Raw genomic sequence first — 20,193 nt, forward strand, 5'->3', positions numbered from 1 at the left:
TAGGGCTCTAATAAGGAGGGCAGCAATAAAACACATTCATATTTCACTTTAACAGGATACATTTAAGATCCAGACACAGAGAGCCTCTCTGGATGTTTACCTGGCTGATGGAAGGAATGTTAGGCTTGATATCCAGACATCGGACACTGCTGAAAGAGTACTAGAGGTAATGGGTTTCTAAATGGAATACTGCTGAAACTTGTAAATTTAAGGAAAAGTGTGTGAAGAGTTGAGATGCTTTCCCTCATATTTTAGCAGGACATTGGCAAAAGTGCCTATTTGAGGGAATATGTGAAAAAAACGTACACTTGGCATTGTTTACTAATTCTGTAGATAAGTTTCTTAAAGTTTTTATATTAATCAGTTTTTTTTTTCTCTGCCCCTAACCTCACCCACTCAACATCCCTGCAGCTCTTTTCATCTCCAAAGGCAGTTGTTTTGGCCCTGTGGACAGGAGGCCGTCTAAGATGATTAGAGAATTGGTGTTTTGTTTTTGAAAAAGCTTGTTTTAATATAGTTCAGGCCAAATCTGCATAAACATTGTGTTGCCAGCCAGTGTTTTCCATTTGGCTTAAATATAGTTTAAGACTGTTGGTGTGCTAACACACCTATTGTTACTATCCTAGCACACAGGAGCTCTAGTTATGGATCTGGACCCCATTGTGCCTGGCGCTGTACAGACACAGAACAAAAGGAACAGAGGTCCCTGCCTCTCTAGTAGGAGTCTACAATCTACGTATGTCGCTGACCAATGCCCACTCTTTTTTTTTTTCCTGGTGCTCCCTCTTTCTATCCGTCTTGTATCTACCTGTTGTCCATAGTAAGTATGTAGACCTTTTAGGATAAAGAGTTCTCTTTTTGTTCAGTGCCTAGCACAATGGGGCTGAGGTGTCTAGATTTTGCCACCATACCACTAGTAAATAGTTACAAGTTTGGTCTTGCACACGCTAGCAGCCAAACTTTGTTTAAACAGAGAGAGTCTGAACTGGATTGTAACATTTTTTTTTTTTAATTCAAGATGACAATAGGCCTGCTATAGATAGGGTGGCTTGAGTTGCTGGCCTGTAATCTTTTTTTTCTCTTCTTGGTAACAGAAGCCAAACTACTGCCATCTGCCTGATTTCTATTTTCTCATCCCCTTCACATTGTGAGCTTCATCCTCCAACATTCTCTAGCCAGAGATGGAGAGTGTGTAACAATATGGATGGTACTTCCCCAGTAGCCACTGTCGCTGCTGCAGGGGACACAGAGAGCCAGACTGCGTGAGGTTGGTGAGCAGTTGTACGCCAGTACTCCCATTGACCTCAGTGGGATTATTTGTGCACGTAACTGCTCACCATCCTGAGCAAAGAATTCATGCAGTCTGGCTTTCAGGTGCTACTCTGTCTAATGAAGTCTCTCCACCATCTTCGCCACACATATTATCATTGCCTCTAATATCCCTGTTCATCATGGGTCCAAGAATTGAGAGCACGAAATCTCTTCTCCAAGCAAAGTCCCTGATATAGCACAGAGAACTGCCCAAATACTGGCCAGATCATGTTTCTTAAGTAAAGCACTCTGCAGCTGAGCAGCTGCTTTGCCTTGTGTAAAGATTTCTCTCACTTTAGTTTCTTTTCATTAACAGCTAGTTTGGCCCAGTGGTTCAGCCTGGCCACACAACACCATTCTAGCAGTTCTGTATCATGTGAGTGAAATGAATTCCACACGGCCTCCTACAATGATTTCCCCTACCCCTTTGAACAGCATCGTGTTCAAGTTTGTTAAGCCTCTTTCTACCTTTGGAGCTTTTCACTGCTTAGTTGCCAAAAAAAAAAGGCGAACAAGAAAATCAGTTAATCCAAAAAGCACATACCCTTCAGATTTATATCAGCATGACGGTAGCTTCCTGCTTTGTCACTGGCATCTTCAATCCCATCTCTCCATAAAAATATCTTGCTATCTAAGCACTCGTGCTTATTGTTCTGATGCCCTTGTCTGTCCTGTTTAAGGGCCAGATCCTCTTCAGGCTGGTGCCACTCTTTCTGCGATAGTACTTTGGGTACACTTCACAATAAAGTGCCATGTACACTTACGTCACTATAGGCAAACAGCAATGATTCTGATAATTCATTGACACTGTAAATGCTGCCTGTTCTTTGGTTCCCTTTAGCGTGGGACAGGCTTAGGAGCATGTGTGAGCTTTCCTCATTATATATTTGTCTTACCACATTCCCCCAGTAGCTTCCCAATTACTAGTATACAGTCCACAGCGGTTTGGAGTAATGTATACTGGGGTATGCCTTGATTCAAGAATTAGAAAATTAAGCTCAATACTGACTGAGTGTTTCACATTGGGTATCTCTGAGAAGTGTGTTGAATAGAAGCAGGTGCTTCATTTGGATCACTGTGAGATGCTGTACTAAGTGATGAGTTTCTGACACTCTGTAGTGCCGCCTTGCAATTTCAGGTAGCAAGTTAATGGGATTTTGGTTCAAGAACATATGAGGTGAAAGTTAGTCCTGGTCAGGGTCTTTTTTGCCTGGCCCTCTGAACATTTATTCTAGTGCTCTAAATGAGGGTTGGGGGAAGTGATTTTATGCTCCAGCTGTCTCTCAACTGGAAGTGTTTGCGGAATTGGTACCTTCTAAAGGCACTCTGAAAACTTGTACTTCCACCTTGTGTTCAGACCAAACAAGTCCTGCTTCTCCCACTGTGTTTCTTATGCCAACTCACACTATGGAGAAATCTGGACTATGGAGAAATCGTTTTCCTGGTGAAAGCTTTTCCATGTCCTTGCCTCTCCACAGTTGCATCTCAATGACTTCCTGATCAAATGGGCTGCTCATAAGTAAAAGGGACACCTTTTTTTACTCTTTTCCCTGTGAGTTCAGGAGGTTCTGTGGTACCCATCGAGTGCGGGAATGGTGGGGGTAGGCTTTGGCAGCTTTAAGTTAAGCTCTGATTTCCAATGCCTGAAGCAGAAAATAGGCAGAGTGGAGTGTTTTCAGCTCCTCTTCCATCCTACACTTTCCATTCCTCTCCCTGCCACACCCCTTCCTCGTCACATGTCCTGCACTTGAGGTTGGGGGGCAGGGCTGGCACAGGGCTGTTCCTACATTCTTTGCCAGTGGAGCTGGGGGCCATTCCCCCTTTAAGGCCCCTTTATGCCACCCAAATGATGTAAAGGGGCCATAGCAAAACGGAATCTGCTTCTGAGAGTCAAGCTGGGTAGGTCTTTCTTTCTCATGTGTTGCCATTAGCAAGACTGTGGAGGGTTGAAATTTAGATCTTAACAGCTGCTTCTGCCTAGAGGGATAAAGGAACAGTTTAAAAAAAACAATTTTGAAGCTGCATTAATGGCCAGTGACCAGACCTTGTATAAATTCATGTTCGGCTGTATAGGTGACCTTCTTTTTCATTCTTTGTTTTTAAGGTTGTCTCATACAAGATGGGGCTGTCAAGAGAATTAATAGGATATTTTAGCTTATTTTTTATTCAAGATCACAGCAATGGAGTTCTCTCTGGTAAGCCATATGCAGTATGTGTCACATAACGCACCCTTGGGTGGGTCATTGCCAGTGGGGATCGGACCTCTGGATCTAAAAGCATGAATCTATGATGCTTGAGCTAAAAGACCCATTTCTGTTAGCTCAAAAGCTGGAAGTTCGTCAATCTCTATATGTAGCCCAGCAATCATGAGGGGCACAGAGGATCACAGGTGGGTTGGGGTTATCTATAGCATAGTGGACTTTGCCTATAAGCACAGTTTGCATTGCATTTAATTTACAAGGCATATAGTAACTTGGTAACTATTGTGTGGGTTGTTTTGGTAAATATTGAGCGAGGCTGGCTTTATTTCAGGCTTCTCTGCGTATGGTTATACTTTGAAATAAAAACTGTTTATATAATCTCAAACTCAGATCTGAACAGTTGGAAGATTTCCCCCTCTATCCCCTTTATAAAATGAAGTCCCTAACTTGCTTTCGTTTATGCCCTCATATTCCACTCTTTCACTTTTTAATTGATAAACGTAGAAAGATCATAACAGTGATGGAACTAGATGTGCCCTAAATCTAGGGTGTGATTCTCTGTGCTCACAAAATGTAGAAGTCTCTTGGAGTACTGTGTTTTTTTTGTCCAATATGGGTTGGTGATACATATATGCCTTCTACCCCTCCCTCGGTTTGGGCAGCTGTAATCTAGTGGACTGAACCCAGGACTGGGACTCAAATCTGGGTTGAAATCTTGGCCCCATTGAAGTAAGTGGTGAAACTCTTGTTGACTTTAGTGGGGTCAGGATTTCACCCTTGAATTTGATACCTGACTCTGTTAGTGATTCTGTGTGGCCTTGGACAAGTCACTTAACCTCTCTTTGCCTCAGTTTTCCAGACTGCAAAATAGTGATGATGATACTCTCCTGAAAGTATTTTCAGGTCCATAGACAAAAAAAAATGCTGTAGAAGTACCTTTTACAGTGATCTAGATTTTATTTTATTTTTTTAAAAATATATGTAAAATTAAGGCTGAAAGATTTCTGGGTGTTAGGGTCATGACAGGTATTCAATCCCTTGATGGGTTTGTAGTGCAACTATCGCTGCTAGGATTCACTACATATGGTTATTTTATTTATCATTTCTCTGTCTTAACTAGGTCTTGCTTTTATGGATGTGGAAGGATGAATGTGATGCTGAATGTGGAATCCCCAGCTTTTACTACATGAGTAGTAGCTGAAAGTCTGTGCTATTGCATGTGTGGCAGTTGGGCCAAGTAACTGATCTTCCCTCATACAACCAATGAAATTGTTGCATGCAAATTAGCTGTAGAGTTAGGGTGGTGACTTGTCTAATTACCTCTGATATTACAATGATCTAGGACTCTTGACACAATATGAGGTCCCTGGAATAGATGATGTTTTATAAAGTCATATTCAAAATTACTAAATATAAAAATATTTGTTGTGTATATATTTGTTATGGTGATAGAAACCCCTCATCACCAGCCCAGAGGCTGCACCCCCAGCCGGAGCCCTCACTCCCCCCGTGCCCCAACCTCGTGCCCCAGCCCGGATCACCCTCCCGCCCTCTGAATCCCTCAGTCCCAGTCTAGAACACACTCCTGCACCCCAAACCCCTCATCCCCCAGCTTGGAGCCCTAACCCCCCCACACACACCCTACCGTCCATGCCCCAGCCCAGAGCTCCCTCCCGCACCCTGAACTCCTCGTTTCTGGCCCCACTGTGGAGCCTGCACCCTCAGCCAGAGCCCTCACCTGCTCCCGTACCCCAACCCCAGTTTTGGGAGCATTCATGGCCCGGTGTACAATTTCCATAGCCAGATGTGGCCCTTGGGCCAAAAAGTTTTCCCAACCCTGGCCTGGAGTGTTCAGAATATGTGCTGATGCACGAGGAGGCTGTTTGTAGCTGGGCTCTGAGGAGATCTGTCTGCAAGAAACTCCTAAAGCAAAAGGTTTTGTATTCCTAGAATAAACAATGTTTATACCGGAAAGCAGAGCCTTTCGATTAAGGGTGTAACAATGGCATGGAGACACGCCTTACTGTTTCACTAGTGTAATTCATAAAGTCCAAGTGGCTGAGAACTTAAAAATTGGACAGTAACAGACCACACATACCAACCTGTTGACATTCTGAACAAAAATTGCTCTCAGCCAGGCTTGTAGTTGTTTCCATTGCTTCACACTGACTCAGCAGAAGTTCTAGGCTTCAGTGTGAGACACAGCCAGAGGCAATCCTGGAATCTTACACTTAACTATAAAACACATCTAGGTAAGATGTGTTTTATAGTTATTTATTTATATCCTATTTGCCATATTCAGAAATGAACTTATCTCTAAATTGTGTTGTAGTATAAAAATACATAGCATATTGGAATACATTTTCCACATATTGCAATTTTATTTACTTTAAAACTTTATAAAAATGGACATATTGAGTTACCCAAGTATGTGTACAAACTGCTTACATATGTGCACACACACGCACACACACACGTACGTCAATCAGTGGTGGACGATAAAACCTGCCAAGCTGCAGCATAACCCCCAGAGTCAAACCACCTTAAGGAAACACCTAAATACTCGCATGCTTAAAGTTACACATGTTTAATTACGTTGCTGAGTTGGGGACTAAGCACAGGAGTAAGCACTTGCAGGATCAGGCCCTTAATTTTATGTTTGGAAAATTTATTGAAAGCAGTCACCTCTAAGGTGACTTGTATTCCTTATGGCATCTTAGTCATAGTGTGTTTGTCTTCTGTTTCATTCAAGCAATGAATGACTTAAAGAGCCACAACCCTATTAGTGTATATCCGAATCACAAAACATTTCTTTTGCCTCCCATATTTGCAGCTGCCCCTAAGTGCTCAGCGTTATTTGAGATTACTAACTTAAATCTCCTTTCCTGGATTTCTCAGTTTAGTGCTCCTTACTTGCGCTCCTTGCATTAGTATAAAGTAGAATAAGGAGACACTAATATATTGCTCCTTAAAGATTAGGTAAAGGGGTTGGGGTGGGGAGTGTCTAAACAACATGACTGTCACCTACCATTTTTTATAATTTGTTTTTGTGATGTCCTCTTTCTTTTATATAACATGTGTTGAATTGGAGCACTTACTGAAATACTAAAATAGCCGTTCTGCTGCTTCAGTGGGGTTTCAACCAATCAGGCTTATTTGTCTCTTCTTTTTTTTTTTTTCCCACCCACCCTGCCCCCAGTGGTGAAAAAAGTGGCAGAATTTGAACTTCCCTACGTGAGTCTTCAGAGTATGAAAGAGTCAGACTGTACGATTGGGATCAGAAAATGGTGAGCTGGAAGCTGAAGAGAAATTTGGAAGATGCATTAAATTTATAAATGTACTAGAGAAGAGAATCCCCACAACTTAAATTCTGTGTGTTTGGCCTGAGAGCCTAACATATAAAGCTGATTTTTTTTTTTTTTTTTTAAGGAATATAATGGTTCCTAGCTGCTGGTCTCTGGACCGCTCAGTATAATTTTGGAACTGAGCAGTGTATATGGTCATAGAATCATAGATCATAGAATATCAGGGTTGGAAGGGACCCCAGAAGGTCATCTAGTCCAACCCCCTGCTCGAAGCAGGACCAATTCCCAGTTAAATCATCCCAGCCAGGGCTTTGTCAAGCCTGACCTTAAAAACCTCTAAGGAAGGAGATTCTTCCACCTCCCTAGGTAACGCATTCCAGTGTTTCACCACCCTCATAGTGAAAAAGTTTTTCCTAATATCCAATCTAAACCTCCCCCACTGCAACTTGAGACCATTACTCCTCGTTCTGTCATCTGCTACCATTGAGAACAGTCTAGAGCCATCCTCTTTGGAACCCCCTTTCAGGTAGTTGAAAGCAGCTATCAAATCCCCCCTCATTCTTCTGCAGACTAAACAATCCCAGCTCCCTCATCCTCTCCTCATAAGTCATGTGTTCTAGACCCCTAATCATTTTTGTTGCCCTTCGCTGGACTCTCACCAGTTTATCCACATCCTTCTTGTAGTGTGGGGCCCAAAACTGGACACAGTACTCCAGATGAGGCCTCACCAATGTCGAAGAGAGGGGAACGATCACGTCCCTCGATCTGCTGGCAATGCCCCTACTTATACATCCCAAAATGCCATTGGCCTTCTTGGCAACAAGGGCACACTGCTGACTCATATCCAGCTTCTCGTCCACTGTCACCCCTAGGTCCTTTTCTGCAGAACTGCTGCCTAACCATTTGGCCCCTAGTCTGTAGCGGTGCATTGGATTCTTCCGTCCTAAGTGCAGGACCCTGCACTTATCCTTATTGAACCTCATCAGATTTCTTTTGGCCCAATCCTCCAATTTGTCTAGGTCCTTCTGTATCCTATCCCTCCCCTCCAGTGTATCTACCACTCCTCCCAGTTTAGTATCATCCACAAATTTGCTGAGAGTGCAATCTACACCATCCTCCAGATCATTTATGAAGATATTGAACAAAACCGGCCCCAGGACCGACCCCTGGGGCACTCCACTTGACACCGGCTGCCAACTAGACATGGAGCCATTGATCACTACCCGTTGAGCCCGACAATCTAGCCAGCTTTCTACCCACCTTATAGTGCATTCATCCAGCCCATACTTCCTTAACTTGCTGACAAGAATACTGTGGGAGACCGTGTCAAAAGCTTTGCTAAAGTCAAGAAACAATACATCCACTGCTTTCCCTTCATCCACAGAACCAGTAATCTCATCATAAAAGGCGATTAGATTAGTCAGGCATGACCTTCCCTTGGTGAATCCATGCTGGCTGTTCCTGATCACTTTCCTCTCATGCAAGTGCTTCAGGATTGATTCTTTGAGGACCTGCTCCATGATTTTTCCAGGGACTGAGGTGAGGCTGACTGGCCTGTAGTTCTCAGGATCCTCCTTCTTCCCTTTTTTAAAGATTGGCACTACATTAGCCTTTTTCCAGTCATCCGGGACTTCCCCGGTTCGCCACGAGTTTTCAAAGATAATGGCCAACGGCTCTGCAATCACAGCCGCCAATTCCTTCAGCACTCTCGGATGCAACTCGTCCGGCCCCATGGACTTGTGCACATCCAGCTTTTCTAAATAGTCCCTAACCACCTCAATCTCCACAGAGGGCTGGCCATCTCTTCCCCATTTTGTGATGCCCAGCGCAGCAGTCTGGGAGCTGACCTTGTTAGTGAAGACAGAGGCAAAAAAAGCATTGAGTACATTAGCTTTTTCCACATCCTCTGTCACTAGGTTGCCTCCCTCATTCAGTAAGGGGCCCACACTTTCCTTGGCTTTCTTCTTGTTGCCAACATATCTGAAGAAACCCTTCTTGTTACTCTTGACATCTCTTGCTAGCTGCAGCTCCAGGTGCGATTTGGCCCTCCTGATATCATTCCTACATGCCCGAGCAATATTTTTATACTCTTCCCTGGTCATATGTCCAACCTTCCACATCTTGTAAGCTTCTTTTTTATGTTTAAGATCCGCTAGGATTTCACCATTAAGCCAAGCTGGTCGCCTGCCATATTTACTATTCTTTCGACTCATCGGGATGGTTTGTCCCTGTAACCTCAACAGGGATTCCTTGAAATACAGCCAGCTCTCCTGGACTCCTTTCCCCTTCATGTTAGTCCCCCAGGGGATCCTGGCCATCCGTTCCCTGAGGGAGTCGAAGTCTGCTTTCCTGAAGTCCAGGGTCCGTATCCTGCTGCTTACCTTTCTTCGCTGCGTCAGGATCCTGAACTCAACCAACTCATGGTCACTGCCTCCCAGATTCCCATCCACTTTTGCTTCCCCCACTAATTCTACCCGGTTTGTGAGCAGCAGGTCAAGAAAAGCGCCCCCCTAGTTGGCTCCTCTAGCACTTGCGCCAGGAAATTGTCCCCTATGCTTTCCAAAAACTTCCTGGATTGTCTATGCACTGCTGTATTGCTCTCCCAGCAGATATCAGGAAAATTAAAGTCACCCATGAGACTTTAACAGTTGTTGATGGAATGTTCACTACTGCAATCAGCCAATTACTCTTGAACACTTTCAAAATCTATAGATTCAGGTGTGTTCTGTGGTTTGTTGGGTGTTTGTTTTTTTTGCCAAAGCCACCAATAAAGGAAACCTTTTATACTTATTTTCTTTGCTTTAGTTAATGTTTGTTTTTGTTTTGTTTTGTTTTTATATGAGGCATTGTATCTTCTAAAAGAAAAATGGAAGGGGCGGGGGTTCTGAGCTGCAAGTTGCAGTGTGTGCAGGAGACAGAGGGGTTGTTTTTGGAGATTTTCTTTAAAGATCTCATTGATAAATATTAGATCACAAAAGGCCTGAATTATAGCAGTGCCATTATGCTTAAGTGTCTGTCACTAAGCTATATAAAAATACTTTCAGACACTTGTAACTTGTCAATTTTAAATTTAACTGGACTGAAGCTTGGCATACCTAAGCCCTTCTGTTAAGTTCTCCAGTTTATAAGGGCTTACCTACGTGAGGAAATTTAGTAGCAGAACTATACCAGCAGGGCCGTCCTTACCCATATGCAAACTATGCAGCTGCGTAGGGCACCAGGATATTTGGGGCACCAAATTTTCTGGTGCCTTGTGCAGCTGTGTGCCGCTCCAGCCCCTGTTCTACCTCTTCCCATCCCGCCCCAGCCCCGCCTCTTTCCACCCATGCTCTGCCTCAGCCCCACCCCCACTCCCTTGAGGAATGCAGCAGGGCTGGGCCTGCACTCACCGGCGACAGGAAGTGCAGCGACCTGGCTCCAGCCGCACCGGCAGCGAGTGCTGGAGGGTGGTTTCCCCCCAAGCCAGCCCTGCCCCCCCCGTGGCTACGTGCAGGGGGAGGCTGCGTAGGGCCCCAGAATTGCTAGGGACGGCCCTGTATACCAGTACAGTTATACTGCTATAACTTCCTGTGTGGACACTTTTATTCCAGTCTGAGTGCCTTTTTGTGGTTTAGCGTATGTGTATTTGGAAGTAGTGTAAACTAAATCACAAAAAGACACTCAGACTGGAATAAGTGTGTCCACACAGGAAGTTATAGCAGTATAACTGTACTGGTATAGTTCTGCCACTAAACTTCCCCATGTAGGTAAGCCCTAGGTTTTAGACACATGCAAGAGAAATATTTAATGGAGTTTTTTAACACTTGGATTCTAAATCATTGTTTTCCATATTACTGTGATAATAGCAGATGAGCAATTTAATTTATTTCATACAGCAGTCTATTTGCTACAATGCTGTAAAGAGTAATTTTTTTACATACTTGACAGATGTGTAATTTCAAAGGTGTGACGTATTGCTGTCTTTTATTACTTCATGAGTAATGGGATCTTTCTGTGTCTATTACTGTTCGGTTGTACTCCCAAGTGCATATTTATTGCTGAATGGAAATGCTAATTGTTGTGCTTAGAAATGTAACTTTTAATATTTTTGCATTTGTCAGGTATATGGATCCCTCTGTTGATAACATGTTAATGGACTGTAGAGCTTCAGTGAACTTACTCTATATGCAGGTAACAAAAGAACAAAACTCCTGATACTTCTAAAAGCTAATTGCCAAAATGTGTCTCCCATTCTAATAATGTACGCACTATGTTTTTAAATAGTGCAAGTTATCTGAATATTAAGTATGGACAGGTACTTCTATCTTGTATTTTTCTTTTTTTTATGATTTAAAAACAAAAGAAATAACTATGGATGAACTTGTTCTATGAGAATTTTTCATGTACAAATAACACTGTCTAGTTTGCAAATTCTGTTTAGTGTAAGTAATTATTCCATGCATAAAGGGGATGTATTTAGATCCTGGTCCGTTTGCTTCTCATGACAATATACGTTAGTGCTATTGTGTGCTAGTGGTTTAAGGCTGAGATTACACTTCTATACTGAATACTACCTCTACATACCGTTTTCTCCAAAAAAATATTATCGGTTAAGGATTAAATGTCTCCTGGTAGTTATTTTGGAAGATTTCATAAAACTCCACTAGGCTTCTTCTGTTTTATCTGAAGGTAGAAAAAAATAAATATCCATAATAACTTTTACACTCCTCCTTTCTCTATTGAGAACTCAACTCAAAAGGCTTCAAACCTGGCACGTGCATCGTCTTAATCAATCTCTGTTAGCAAATTTCATGGTTGTAATTCACCCTCTGTGCAGCTTCACCCGTGATAGTATTGGTGGAGACTGTAGTGTAGACAGGGCTCCAGTGTCCTTACCACTGTATTGTGCTGGGAGGTCCTTCAGTGTCATGATTAATTACCATTTTTGCTTGCTCATTTTATTTTTAAAATTGGTAGTTGTGACCTATCATTCCATGAGTTGTTACATTTCCTCTGTGTACTGGAACCATATTCTGAACAAGTAAATCAGCAGGTTGACAGAGTAACAATAGATACCGCTTTTCATAGCCAGAGGTCAGGGGCTTGCAGGTATGTTGGGCAACGCTGAATTGGAAACCATTTTGGTGCAGGGACTGAGGGTTGAATAAATTAAAAGTTGTGTGAAGCTGTCCAAAATTCTGAGCGCGTGTTTTAAAAGATGTTGGGATATCTTCCCCACACGCACAGTAAAGAGCAGATGGAAATACTCTCTCTCCCCCACCCCTTTTTTTTTTTTTTAGTTAAAATTTACTAACTTTTCTAAATAAGGCACTACAGGAAATTGAGAAGAATTGGGTCAAACCCACAGATGGACAGTTGCAGAAACTGGAATTGCTACAAAAAGCAGCAAACAAAATGAAGGTAAAGTGCTCTTTTAAAATGATATAAATCTATTGAAAGAATATATTTCAGGATGAAGACCCTTGAGGCTGCAGCCCCCACATATATTTCATTTGGTTTTTCTCTAAAAAGTGACTCTGTAAAAATGGCATCATAATGTTCTGTATTTATCCCTTCTCTCTCTCCCTGTGTGACTTTCAGACCCATTTTACAGATAAACTGAGCTACAGAGACACCAGATGACTAGAGCTGGGTGAATAATGGATTTTTTTGGTTCACTGCAATTCCAAAAAATTGAAGAAAATTTTTTGGGTTAAACATTTAATTCACTCCAAAACAAAATGTTTCATTTATGAGCATTATTAAACACTATTAGTGTTTAATAAAAGTGAAGGAAATTTCTAAACAAAGTTTTTCTGAAGCAAAAAAAATGAGTTTAATTTAAAAAATGTCAGAATAAAACATTTCCATTGTTTCAGATGGGGAGGGGGTTTGACTGAAACAATTTGGTGAATTTTACACCAATTCACAAGATGGCTTGATGTTGCCGAATCTGCATTTTTAGCAAAAAAAAAAAAATTCAGATGGAAAATCTTTTCCAGGTCTATAGGTGACTTAAAGGCCACAGTGACTTGGTAGAGCTGGGATTAGAAATCGGGTCTTGGTTCTTTGTGCCTTGCTTAGTTACTAGATCACAACTGCCTCTGTACAGAAGATCATGTAGAACACTATTTTTCATCACTTTTTGATTCTGTGTTTCTGGTGCAGTTTCTAGAGCTGGTTCAGGAAGTGCAGCATTATGGATACATACAGCTTGATCCCTGCACCTGTGACTATCCAGAAGTAGGCTGTTCTGCTGCTGTTCATGTAGGAAATAATGAGATCAGCTGCTGCATAAAGTTACCTAGTAACCAGACCAAAGAAGTCAGCTTCAAGATCAACAGGGTGAGGTGCTGGCAGGTCACTTTTCTAGTAAGTACCTTGTTGACATTGCACCTTTCCAAATATTTCAACACATTTAATTCAAAATGACTTTTTTCCTATGTGAGATTAAGGCTGTCAGGGAGCTGGTCAGAGCTCCCTAATTCTCAGATACCTTGCCCCGGCGTACGTACCTTCAGCTGTCTTCCTTTAAGCTAGAAGGTGGAGTGGAACAGCGGAACTGGCACGAGGTAGCAGAGCCACCTGAGTCAACTTTATGTTCCTGGAGATTTCACCCTTCGCAGGGGGACTCTTCCAGTACAGATCTCCATCTGCTTCAAATTCACTTTTGCCCTGTAAGCCACACAAACTGAACCTGGCTGACTGGAGAGTCCAGCCCTGATTCTGAGTTAATACCTCTTTGTGGTAGTTTCTTCTCTTCCTCTTCAGGGCGCTATTACACAGCCAAAAGACCAAGGACATGAGCAGACCCTAGAGCTCAGGTTTGAGTACAATGATTCGGACTCATGGAGATGGATCGTCTTTTACACAAAACAGGTTAGCATCAGGGCAGTAAAGAAAAAGGCCTTTGGTGAAATGTAGGCTGCTAGCCAATGGAGCTGGAATTTACTCTTCAGTGCTTGTGTGGCTCCTATAACTGGACAACTGCTGTGTCTCTGCCTGTTCAGTCTAACGACAGACTTACATGGGAGCTCAAATACTTCTCCCCAGAGAGAGGGTTGAGGTTGGCAAGAGAAATTGCCCTGCACTGGGCTGCAAGCCTGGCATGGTATGCAGAGGTGTTAGTCTTCTTTTTTTATTTACTAGCCCAGTGGATAGTCACAAATTTTAATGTGGTGGAAACGCTTAATGACTAGACCCTATCTTCCACGTGGTAGATGATGCACATGAATATTCCACTCAAGACTATGTTAAATACAAAATAGGTATATGGTAGATATAAATCTACACAAGCATATTGTAAATCATAACAATTTTTAAAAATCCCTTTTTCCACAGTATTTCAGTAGTGTCCCACCCTACCCATCAGGTCTCTGGTTCAAAGAAAAAGGTGTTCAGAAAGAGAAGTAGCCAATATACAGTTATGCACTACAGCTGCAAAACTCAGAGCTGGATATGAAAGAACCCAGATTTTGCGGGGGGGTGTTGAATCTGGGGGTCTTGGTACGGCCCATCCCTAGTACTTGGCTTTTAAAAAAAAAAAGGGGGGGGGTGACAAAGGGAATGTGGTGTGTTCTTCTTTCTCCTCCTCTCTCCTCCCTTTCCTTCCCCCCCACCCCAAACCTGCCAAAATTAATAGCAGTTAAGAACTTACAAGTGAAATCAGAATGCTTAATTTTTTACGCATTATTTCTGCATTCCAATATGACTCTGTATTGTCCACCCACTTATGTAGCAGCTCATTATTTTGCTGCTACTCAGAGTTTTAAAAGAACATGAATCATCCCCATATTCACAAGCCAAGAGGCTTACCACTTTGGTCACTGTTATGGGAAGAGAGCAGCCAAACTGAAATTCCCTCATTGTTAATTTTCCTCCTGAATTTGTTAACTAGAGCTGTCCCTAGGCTCCTGTAAGTAGGAAAACTGCTTCCCTTTCTTCAAAAGTGAGAAGAAGAAAATATAGCCTGAAAAGGTGCTGGGAGGACCCCAGGGCTTGATCTAAAGCCCACTGAAGTCAATGGAAAGACTCCCGTAGACTTTGATGGGCTTAGCATCTGGCCCCAATAGAACTGGTGGTGCTGCCATGCCCACTGCTTTAAGTTCACACTACCACTGTAACCATGCAGTGCGCAATGGCGGTGAGACTGGCTTCACGCAATTGCAACACACTGTCAACATTTGCATTGTTGCAACAACTTTTGCATGTAGACACAAGGGAATCTGAAGGTGCTGAGCACTTGCTGCTCCCATTTATTTCCATTGAAGTTTTGAGTTCTCAGCACTTCTGAAACTCGAGTCTAAGGTATATTAGAAGTATGGTCGATACTTAATTTGGTATTGTCATTACCAGTGCAATTTGCCTAAACCAGCCTTTAATGTAGTTCAGCTGCCTTAGCGGCACAAAATGGGAGTAATTATAAGAGAATAACTTGCGGTACAGAACCCACAATAAAGACACCGACCCTACATTTTCTAAGTGGTGGTGTCCGGGTTTAGTCACAGTGAGATTGGATTACAACTAATTCGATGATCATAAATGTTTTAAACACATGGTAAATTAACCAGATTAGGTAAGAAATAGTTCAGTAGTTACCAGGAAAAGTGGAAGGGGAAATAAGGTTGAGTAAATCTTTAACAAAAGAAACTAGAATATATTCTGTTTATCTATGTAGGCATTTCTACTGAGTAGCTGCTTGAAAAAGATAATATCAGAACAGCTGATGAAGACAACCAAAGGAGACAAAGAAATGGTGAGCAAAGCTATCTATCTGCATCTCTTGGTGCCCAAATATATGGCAGCTGACCAGTGACTCTCATTTGTCTATGCTAGGGAATTTTTATGGGAATGAAATTCCCATTGCTGCTACCATCAATTCAGCTGCATCAGTGGCATCCACAGTGTAGAAAAGGCTCTTGCAGTTTCCAGTATTTTTACTGTAGATGGAATTGACAAGGTGGTGGAAATGTCACAAAAAATATTGTAAAAAGAAAAGGACTTGTGGCACCTTCATCCGATGAAGTGAGCTATAGCTCACGAAAGCTGATGCTCAAATAAATTGGTTAGTCTCTAAGGTGCCACAAGTACTCCTTTTCTTTTTGCGAATACAGACTAACACAGTTGCTACTCTGAAACCTGTCAAAACATATTGTGTGATCTGGATTTCAAAGATGACCTTTTATTGTAATGGTGTTTAATATTAGTCTTTCTCCATCCCCCTCTAGCTTTTAACTTTTATCACATATGACAAAGCACACTTATCTTTTAACTCTTGTATATCTCCCTTCACTTGCTGGATTCAGGTCCTGTCTGAATTTTTGTTTTCTGCTAAGACATTTTGTTCACCATGTTTGCAGTGATCAGTCTGAATTTTTGAAAAATTCACACTGAGACAGAGAGGGCCTTTTTTTAAAAAGAGAGAAATTTAGTAAACTTAAAAAGTGAAAAGACTAATAGTCAGTTCCCTATTACCGTTGAATGTCTCTTTAAATTTAAAAAGGAACTTCTTTTATAGGTGTTAGATTTATTAATAATATTTGTAATTATTAATATGGGATAGCACCAAAAACCAAAGGCCAAACGGTAATTGATGCAGTTGCTATAAAGATGCCTAAAAGTCTAACTAATAAGCAATTTACTACATCCAAACAGTAACAAAACATTTATAAGCATATGATTAAGATATTTTCAAATGGGCTAAACCCAGGAGTGATTAGACCCATATTGGTTGGCTCCAGTGTGGTCAGGCAGGTATTAGCAATGAATCCTTTAAGAGTTTACTTTTTATATCCTTTAACAAACAAGTGATGTCCTTGCCATTACTGACTTCTCCTAAAAACAAATTTGAGACAGTTCACCCTTATTTCCAGTCTTAATCCAGATAAGACTTACAGCCTTCTTTCTTCCCAAGGCCTTTCCTTTCTTATCTTGTCTCCGCATTCCTTGCTTACCGGCAACGATGGGAAGGTTGGGGCTTATTTCTTTTAAGACAGTTTTTCTTTGTCTTGTTACTGGAGCTCTTTATTTTCTTAGTTACTTTTGGAACCATACATCCTTCCCACACTACAGCTAATACTACTTATTCTCATGGACTTCTTTTACTTGCTGATTCTGGCCTTCTTTACAGCACATATACATATCCTTGACCAAATTAATCTTTAATTTTATACTTATCCCACAAGACGTGTTTCTGTGGCGGTCTTAGCTATAGTGACTGAGTGATAAATGTCAATACCTTTGCTGACTTCCTGAAATTTAACGGTATTCTAGAACAGCTGTTATGTTCAATTCTTTTTCTTTAAGAAGTGACAAGAAAAGAATGCATGTGTGCTGCTGGGTTAGTACTTGGATTATGATATCACCATGCTCATTAAAATGGACAGGAAGGCAACAAATGACTTCTATGTTCCATTTTAAGCAATTAATAATTAAACATTGGGTAATTGGAGATGGAGACCAATTTTGAAACTGATTTAATCTTTAAGCCCTAAATTATTTGTAGTAGAGATATGCTAACATTTTAAATGTTGCAGTGATGGCTAATTTTCAGCTGCTGCTGGTACTACTATTTAGTAGCTATGGTGACTTTGAACCAGATTAAGAAAGTGTCAATAAATGAACTAATGCCTGCTCCTGCTCCCATTGGATTCAATGGAAACTGGGCCAGGCCCAATGTGGTGTCTGTATACTTGCTTTCTTTGAGTTCACTGTGTTTTAAATTTAATTACTCTGTGTAGCAGATTGAGATGCCTGAGTCCCTGAAGAGTAAAAAATCCAGCGTCCAACAAAGTCAGGTCAGTGAGTGAGTGACATACCGGAGTAGAATCCAGACTGAGGCCAGGTCTACACTACAGACTTATATCAGTATAACTACGTTGCTCAGGGGTGTGAAAAATCCACCCTTCTCCTGTTGACATAGCTCCCGCCTCTCGGAGAGGTGGATTAACTACGCCAACAGGAGAAGTTCTCGCTTTGGCATAGGAGCGTCTTCACTAAAGTGCTACAGCAGCACAGCACAGAGAAGACAAGCCCTGAGTAGTTGTCATCTCTGCCTTGGGGTGCCCGTTGTAGTGCTTTGCTGCTGTAGCCTCCAACCTGGACTGCTCACAAATAGCCTCCAGCATGTAAGTCACGCCCAGCTCTGGCTGTGTGTTCTGCAGCCAGCCAGCCACACCTTGGCTCTTAGTAGCTATAGTTATGCTGCAGGGTGACCCGAACAATTCCCCAGTGCAAGATCTTCCCTCCAAAACGTAGGTCTTGTACTGCCCAGCCCCCTCCTGGATAGCACAAATATATTAAGTGTCTCATTCCTTTAAGGAAATAATATGCCAATTTATCATTTTAAATAATTATCCAAACACTTCAACTTAAACAACTGTATTAGATAAAATAAAACAAGCTTATTCACTACAAAGAGATTTTAAGTGAGTATAAGTAATAAGGTATAAAAGTCAGAAATGGTTACAAGAAAAATAATGAGAAACTGCTTACTGGTGCCTAACTTAACAAGCTATATTAGATTCAAGCAAAGTTTGTCACCATATGCTCCAGCAGATTACTGGCCAAACTCTCAGGTCAGGCCCCTCCCTTCCCACCCTAGTCCAATGGCTGTTTTCCTTTGTCTTCTGACGTGCAACCAGAGACACACAGGGAGAGAGAGAAGGGGTGTCTGCCACTTCTTTTTATAGTCCTGTCCCCCACTTTAAGTGTTTACAGCTGGGAGCAAGGTGACAGGCAGTCTGCACGGAAGGAAACTCCATGCTGTTCTTTGCTAAGATGTAGACTGGTTGTGGGTGTCTCCAACTTCATAACATATTTCAGTAACATACATATAGCAAAACTTCATAATTCCACATACAATGACTGCACATACAGTTTAACAGGATATTAATTTTCAACAGATTAAGACTTTTTAAAAGATACCTCGCAAGACATACTTTGTACAAAACATATCATTATATCACCATGGTAAATATGAGGGTTTCAGGGTATTGCTTTGGGGTACAGAGTGTCACACCCACATGTCTAACTTTAAGCATGTGACTATTCCCACTAACTTCAATAAAATTGCTCACATACTAAAGTTAAGCACAGACTTGTAAGTATTTGCTGGATTGGGACATTATTATTCAGGCATAACACCAATAAAAAGCAGCCCCAAATGTCCCAATTTGTCCCATCTTTAGAGCATTGAAACAAACATTGCTCCAATGATTAAAACTCATTTACAGTAGTTTCCTGCTCCAATGAGCAATTGTCTCCTAAATGCCGACCTAGAAGTGCCATACACTGCATCAGTAAAATAGGATAATGTCTGATAAACTTTTTTTTAGTTGCATTAATGTTCATACTTATCTCTGAATGTCTGTTGGTTTTTGTGGTTACTGTAATTTGTGTGCTCTTACTGTATTTAACTGTGTATTTGTTTCTCTGCAGATAGCTCACTCTGGTTTTATACCAAGAAAAAGGATGTTGGTTAGACCAAATAAAGAGGACGGTGTTTTTGAGAAGATAAGAGAGGAAGATCTGTGATAGATTCTTTAGAACTGCCTATAAAAATATGTTGCAAAGTACCAACTATATTAAAATAGTCTTCAATTTAACAATACCTTACACATTTTTCTAATTCCTTGACAATTATAACATTCTTGATCTTGTAGTTTTAAAGATCCAGTTAACTGCTTCCTCAAGTTAGAACTTGCTACAGATTTGAAGAAAAAGTGAAGACAGGGCAACATAAAAACATCTTACATTTCTTGTGTATTTTTATAACTGAAATTAGAAATTTTTAAAATAGAAAAGTCTACTGAAATGTTAGAGCTGGAGAATTTTATTTTGCATTAAAATACAAGGTTTTATTAGTTAAGAGTTTTGGTTTAAATATTGTGACTGTGGTTGAGTGCAGCTCAGTGTTGCCATCTCTGGATTTATCTGGGAGGGCCACCCATTTCCCTTGGACACAAACCTTGCCATGATCATTTATGCTCTTCCTTATCAAGGGCAGCAAGCCTACTACAATGCCTCCATGCTCCTAACTGAGCTTCCCTTGATGCTGATCTGAAGACTGCAGTAGTTGCTGAATGCAGCTGTTAATGTACTTCCTGGCATAAGAGCAAGGGAATCAGTTATGCCTATTAACGCACACTGTGGAATCTACATTGGCTGCTGATATGCCTAAGAACATATTTAAAGGTCTTAGGACTTGTCTACACAGGGAATTCACAGGGAAGTTAGTGCAAAATAGTTAGGGTGTGAATTTAAAGCACAATAACTATTTTTCACTAGCTATTCCGGGTTTCTTTCCCTGTGTAGACAAGTCCTTTTGTGTTCATATATATAGTCCTTCAAAATGTAACCTCTAAAATGATGAGTCCATGCCCAGCGATTATGCTAAG

General features: G+C 41.4%; 1 protein-coding gene across 5 annotated transcripts in view; it reads left to right on the plus strand.

Annotated features, from left to right (window-relative positions):
* SNX31 (sorting nexin 31) overlaps window positions 1–19,644 on the plus strand; it is a 67,715-nt gene extending 48,071 nt beyond the window's left edge. For 3 of the 5 annotated variants that reach the window (XM_077809913.1, XM_077809911.1, XM_077809912.1), the window contains 10 exons: window positions 56–166; window positions 3,416–3,506; window positions 6,712–6,799; window positions 10,918–10,987; window positions 12,125–12,217; window positions 12,965–13,168; window positions 13,568–13,675; window positions 15,474–15,551; window positions 17,536–17,592; window positions 19,235–19,644. In XM_077809913.1, coding sequence (XP_077666039.1) covers window positions 56–166; window positions 3,416–3,506; window positions 6,712–6,799; window positions 10,918–10,987; window positions 12,125–12,217; window positions 12,965–13,168; window positions 13,568–13,675; window positions 15,474–15,551; window positions 17,536–17,592; window positions 19,235–19,330 — 996 coding nt within the window. In that variant the 3' untranslated portion in view covers window positions 19,331–19,644. The remainder of the gene's footprint in view (window positions 1–55; window positions 167–3,415; window positions 3,507–6,711; window positions 6,800–10,917; window positions 10,988–12,124; window positions 12,218–12,964; window positions 13,169–13,567; window positions 13,676–15,473; window positions 15,552–17,535; window positions 17,593–19,234) is intronic. The other 2 variants (XM_077809908.1, XM_077809910.1) reach the window with 2 other exon arrangements.
* Window positions 19,645–20,193: the final 549 nt, after the last annotated feature.

The sequence above is a fragment of the Eretmochelys imbricata genome, chromosome 2 (assembly GCF_965152235.1).
Source record: "Eretmochelys imbricata isolate rEreImb1 chromosome 2, rEreImb1.hap1, whole genome shotgun sequence".
Taxonomy (NCBI): Eukaryota; Metazoa; Chordata; order Testudines; family Cheloniidae; genus Eretmochelys; species Eretmochelys imbricata.